Source organism: Chelonia mydas, chromosome 10 (genome assembly GCF_015237465.2).
Source record: "Chelonia mydas isolate rCheMyd1 chromosome 10, rCheMyd1.pri.v2, whole genome shotgun sequence".
NCBI lineage: Eukaryota > Metazoa > Chordata > Testudines > Cheloniidae > Chelonia > Chelonia mydas.
Window position 1 is genome coordinate 15,600,720 of NC_051250.2, and position 6,495 is coordinate 15,607,214.

Sequence of the window (6,495 nt, forward strand, 5' to 3'; positions counted from 1 at the left end):
ACCCAGAGTGGTAGTTTCCTCTGCATCAGCAGCCTGCCCATGTAAAAAAGTTTTGATGTAGCAGCGCCACAGAAGCCTGGATCTCTGCATACAAACAGAGGGGACAGAAGGATCAGAGGGTTGGATTTATTTCCTGAAATGAGCTACTGAAATAGATACATCTTGTTTGAATATTAATTCTTTGAATGGAGACAGACTTTACAGAACTGTTTTCATGCTTGTTTACATATGTTAAACATTTTAATAAGCAGAACCTGTGGAATTGGGACTAATTTAATGTTTCAAATTTTATAAAACCCTCTGTATTTCTAATTCCAAATTATTTTACTTGCAAGCACACAGAGATTGCATAACAACAATTTAGGGTAACTGGTAGCCTATTTGTACATCACTTCCACTGAGTACACTGACTGAGATAGTCAATGGGAAATGGCTGCTCCACAGCTCAGGATTTTCTTCTCCCGGTGTACCACACCCTAGGTAGCAGGAAAAGGAGGAGCTGCTGTAGGTACAGAGGGACTGTATCAAGGCCCAGTGGAGATAATCCACATACCATGACAGTTACATTACCACTTGGGAGCCTAGTAGATGCCCTTTGACAGTTACTCCTATTAGGAGTCTGAAGGTATTGCTGTTCATATAGCCTTTCAGGCTGGTTGTGATAACCCTGGCAGCATCCATGGGGGAACCCAGACCAGATTCAGGAAGTAGGAATGTCTGCCTTCTGAAGGGAGAACACTGTTTAATCAGATAGAAGCCCTCTGAAGACCTCCCAGGAGGCACTAGAACTGCTGGTTAACTAACTAATGGGCTTCTAAAACAAATCAACCTCCTGCTTCCAGTGATTTCCCTTGGACGGACCTGTACACCTCCTAGAGCATCTTCAGTATCTTGAAGAAAGGAGTCTGGCTGGTCATTCTGTGAACTTAAGGGGACTTTTTTCTTTTCAATCTAAATCCTCTAGTCCACTTTGTATTCTCAATGCTGAATTGTTACAATTTGAAAATTATGTATCCCCTATGTACTTAGGGCTTAATTTGAAATGAAAGAGGTGCCGGGGCTCAAGCAATTTTTTTAACTTTCATAACTGACATGGCAAACCCAGAGGTGCTGAGGCTATGAACTGCCAAGCCTAGAGGTGCCAGGGCCCAGCCCTGGCAAACCTGGCACAAATTAAACCCTGTATGTACTGCCCAAATCATACAAATTGGTTTTATTTTGTTTACTCTCATCTTATTTTTTCTAGACACTTTTGGCATACTTTAGAAATGCAGTTCCCAAGTTCTTCCATCTCTTATTTAGGCTAAATGTTCTCCAGAGAGTTTGTGGGACAGCTGGACTTGACTGCCTCTGGTGCCACCTACAGGGCAACTGGAGTTAGTCACTAACCTTGTCTCATCAAAACATGACTTTACAAGCTTTATTGGTAAATGCTTCTTTTTTAAAAAAGAAACAAAGACAGTGGGAGTCAACAAAACTTTGCAGACTTACATCACATTTGACTTTTTGTTTCAATTACAATCCCTAAATAACAACAAAGGTTCTAGTGTTGACAGGAGTTCTCAACCTTTTTCTTCCTGAGGTCCCCTCAATACGCTATAAAAATTTCATGGCCCACCCGTGCCACAACAACTGTTCTTCTGCATATCCAGTAGATTAAAAGCCAGGGTAGGCTTTAGCGGGCAGGAAGCAGGGCAATTGCCCGGGACCCCATGCCACAGGGGGGCCCTCAAAGCTAAGTTGCTCCAGCTTTGGCTTCAGCCCCGGTTGGCGAGACTTGGGGCCCCAGGCTTCTGCCCCACATGGTGGGGCTTCAACTTTCCACCCTGAGCTCCAGCAAGTCTAATGCCAATCCTGCTTGGTGGACCCCCCGAAACCTGCTCACAGTGCCCCAGGGTGCCCCGGATCCCTGGTTGAGAATTGCTGGACTAGAACTCAGCTGCCAGATCTAGGGGCACTCACAGTTCTTGTGTAGTGTGAATTCCAGGCAGGAGTGGTACAGTAAGTTCCTTCTTGAATGATAACCAGCTCCTGCCATTACCCCAGCTCTTCCCTGAGCACATGTGTAATTCCAATTACTGTTAACAGGAGCTGTTAGGACAGGACTAGGATTATGGAAGTTAGAGACAGGGAAGACTGATTAGTTCTTCAAATTCATCCCTCCTGCCAGTTCAGGACAAGATGCCTGAGAAAGGACACATTCAGTATTAAACTGATACTACAGAGCCCCCAAATCTTTGTTTCCAGGATGCTAACTGTGCCCGCAAGAGCAGGGGGGAGATACCAGCGAAAGGAGGACACTCAGGCCTAAGAATAGTAAACTACGCTTTATTGAAGGAAGGAAGGAAGGAAGGAAGGAAGGAAGGAAGGAAGAACTTACGCTCCAAACTGCGTGAGGAGCCCCTAGGATGCGCGGAGGGGCTGCAAGGGACTCTGGCCGTCCGGGACAGCTGACCAGGCAGGACTCCGCCGTGGGGCGAGTCCTCTGCGGCGCTATATTCTCCGCGCTTATCTCGGGGTTAATTGAGGTCACAGCTGGTTACATTCTTATATGTATGATTTATACTTATTACATAAACTAATTTGTTTACAGGCAAAAATATGCTGAGCTATGCTACAATATCTTTTGGCCGGGTCTGTCGGACAAAGTTCATTGAAACTGCCTGCATCCTCCGCTTACATCCAGTCATGTACTCAGTCCACCACTTAGCTCCTCGCCAATCTTCCACAACCTTGCTCCTACACTTAGTTTGCCACATAACATGGTTTTAGAATTATACAATTAGCTCCTTTTTAAAATGTAAACAGCACTGCAGAGGTAACTAACACAAGCTGACAAATGTAAGGTGAAGTTTCTGTCTCCGTCTTTGACTCATGCTATTTTAGAAAGAGGTTGAGGGGGCAACTTCATGGGATAACAGATAAGTGTCAGTCTTTATTTTACCGACTCTTCCCAAACATCAAATTATTTTCACTCCCTTTCTTAAACTGCTGTATATTCCTGTGCGACATTAAACAACTGACACACACCACCTCCAGAAGTGGCTGCATTTATTATTGTTATTATTATTTAAAGTGTATACGATGCAATGAATTTGCACTGACCTTTACAGAAATGAAAAGACAAAGTCTCTTCCCCCTGAAGAACTTACAATCAAAATGACATGTTTCAGTAACAGATTAACGGAACTCTGTATCTAGCTTGTTAAAAAGCATTTTGGGATTCTTTAGAAGGAAAGATGCTATATACACTTTACACACAAACTTTACTCGTGTGAGCAGTCTCACTTAAGTCAATAGGACTGCTAACAGGAGAACCATTACATACATAAAGGTTAGCAGGATCAGGCCTTAAGACTTCAAAGTCTAGCGGTACAGACATATCTATCATTAACTGTAGCCTAAGCAATATCACATTGTTGAAACCTTTTTCATCTGTAGTTCAAAAAAATCACTTACTTTGCTAAAATTAGGTACAAGTGACCAGAGTGGGTTTACCTTGTATGGCTCTAAACCTTATAATATTGTCTAAAACACCATGTACAATCCTCTATGATATAAATATCAATCTGATTAGCTAGCAGCTATAGTATCTCATCCCCTCTGACATCTGAGTCCTGACATGGTTCTACTACTTCTGTGAAAGGTCTTTCAGGTCTAAACTAAAGCCTGTATGTCAAGGTCTCTGCCAAGCAAAAAATCAAGCCAAGAGCACTATTATTTTTCTGCCTCCTTCTCTTCTCAGCTTGGGAAAAATCCATCAGCAGGGTGCATTGAGCTTTTTGCCTGTTGTTTTTGGGTTTGGGTTTTTGTTGGTGGTGGTGGGTTTTTTTCCCCAGGCCTCACACTGACCCAGTCAAAAAAACCTACTTGGATATAACTGTGTATCTCAAACTGAACCTCAAAAGCTGTAGTTTTTACAGGGTGCTTGGCTTTGTGCTGGCATCATCAACCTGAAGGATCAACTGGAGAGAATCCACTACAACCTATGATGAAAAACACGTGGCCAAATGAAAGGACTTGCTAAAGGAAAGAACCACATTCAGTGCTTCAGGGGAACACCTCCCTTATGCAAGACTGTGGCCTGTGTTGCTGCTGCCTCCTGCAGATCTAAGGACATGTCCCCATCTGGTAGTGGCAGAGACCAATACGCCAAGATCAACATTCAGTGTCTCTGCAGGCCATTGCTGGAGCTGCAGTCTTATCTCACACTAAGCTCTCCAACAGCCTGTACTTGAAAATAGTACTTGCCCATCATCACGGTTTGTTTGTATTAGCACCAGCTTATTTTGTTTTCCTCTTCCCTGTAACTTTGACATGGCCCTCACTGGTCTCCTGAATGATGTTGAAATCGCTGCTGGCCTACAGAGCTGGCACAGTAATGCCTGCCTTTTAAAAGCCTCCTGCCTTTTCTCTTTGCCTTTCAAATTCCCATTTCCCTGCCATCCAATCACTCAGTTCCAGTAGAAACAGAAAAGGCAACCGGATAGCCTGAAATACCCTAACATGCTTTATCATCTCTAGTGTCCATGACAAGGTTCTCTCTCCACATTTGTTTTACAATCTACATTTCTACTTGTATTCTCCCCCCAATAAGGCAAGGAGGTAGAATACATGTGAGTTTTAACCTGTGCTCGGCCTAGGGCCTAATTCCCCCAACACTTATGCATGTGAGTCACTTTAATCAGAAAAATAGTCACAAGGGAGGAAATCCTGGGCTCAGTGAAGTTAGTGATAAAACTCCCATTGACATCTGTTGGGTCAGGATTTCACCCACTGAGTTCAGTGAAAATTACTTATATGAGTGACTTCACTACTTGAACATGTAAATCTCTGCAGGAATGAGTCCAGAGTCATTCGCTTTTCTCCCTAAGCTTAAGAGAGATCAATGATTGAAATGTTCAGCTCATCTGAAATAGACTAAAAAAATCAATGAGTTATTGAGGAGCTTCATTGTGCTGAGTAGCAAAACAGTCTCTTTGCAGTTTGGTGAATATAACAAATGGAAAAAACTGGGGTGTCTTTTCAGGTTCCTAATCTCTAACCTCTCTTCTCCATCACTTCTTGCTGACCTCCCTCAGATGCAGATTCCTTCAGTTACAAAACCTTTGTCATCAAAGTGGGTCTGAACTCCAAGTCCAAGAACAGCTGGCCAAAGTCTTTGGAATCCTTCCCCTTGATAAGAGTGGCTTCATTGAGGAAGATGAGCTGAAGTAAGTGGATCAAAACACTACAAACAAGTTTGGCCTTCACAATCACAAAATGCACTGCAGCATGGGATTAGAAATAGACTTATTCTGATCTGTATTTTTGAAACCTAGGCTGCAATTACTCACTTTTTTCCATCTATGTTTGGGCTGAAAACCACAAGAAAAATATTTAAGAAAAAACACTTGGGTTCCTGGTTTATTTTATTGTCTAGTGTCCACTGCAAGAAGAGAACAATAGGAAGTCCAAAAAGGGTGGAGCACAAGGACAAGTCAGTTACATAGTTCTGAAAATATTTATTTTGTATGAGGATAACTAACAGGCTTTTAAAAGAATGAAAAACAGTGGTTCTGCTGCAGTTTGGCTTTTGTGCTCTAAATTCTAATGCTACTGACTTCTTAAATCCCTAATCTTAAAGAAGCTAATCATATGAATCTCATTTTGAAATAAAAGTTAGGATGGCTAAATTGTTACTGGTCATATCATCAGTCTAAATTTCCAGGGATGATATCCTGACCCCCTGAAGTCAATGGGAATTTTGCCATTGAATTCAGTGGAGCCAGGATTTCAGCTAAGGACTTTTCATACTTGGATGCAAATAGCCTCTTCCTCCCCTAAAACACATTTGTAATTAAGTTTCACTTCTTTTTTTTATCATTGCATGGTAAACTTCTCAGGCAGACATGTAAAATTCTGTTCCAACTGAATTCAATAGGAATTTTGCTATTGACTTCAATAGGAACAGGTTTTCACACATGGTGTTTTCCTCTCTGTTTTGTATAATACTGAGCACAGGGATAGAGGTCCACAACGATAACACATATTAAGTCCGTTCTGCTTTGGGCATATATCTCACTGATTTGTCCTCTCATCTTTGACAGGCTCTTCCTGCAGAATTTCTCCACAAGTATCAGAACTTTGACTGATGCTGATGACTGACTTTCCTTGCAGTTGAACTCTGGTCTGCTGTGGACCATGCTAGGTCCAAGCACCAGAACTGAAAGCAGAGAGACTTTCCTTCCTGTGCTTTCAAAACTCCTTTTGCTGAGCCCATGCAGCCGCTGCATTCAAATGCAGAGAGGTGAACCTGGAGGTAGAGAAGACCTGGACAAAGTGTCTTGGGGCGAGGGGGCTGAACCTGGAGGCTAGCAGGAAAGAGAAGGAAACTGGGACTGAGAGTTGAGGTGGAGGGGAGACTGACATGGGGAGCCAGATTGGGGCAGACAAACTGGCTGGGCAAGGAGACTGGGACTGGGAACCAGGCAGGGGGAATGGTAGGGACTGGAA

At 42.9% G+C, this 6,495-nt stretch overlaps 1 protein-coding gene across 1 annotated transcript; it reads left to right on the forward strand.

Annotated features, from left to right (window-relative positions):
* The first annotated feature begins 4,317 nt into the window (after window positions 1-4,317).
* On the forward strand, window positions 4,318-6,147 carry LOC119567289 (parvalbumin beta-like). The gene is given in 4 exon segments (XM_037911807.1): window positions 4,318-4,378; window positions 5,082-5,138; window positions 5,141-5,213; window positions 6,090-6,147. Coding segments are annotated over 4 exon segments (249 nt in total).
* The last annotated feature ends 348 nt before the right edge of the window (window positions 6,148-6,495 follow it).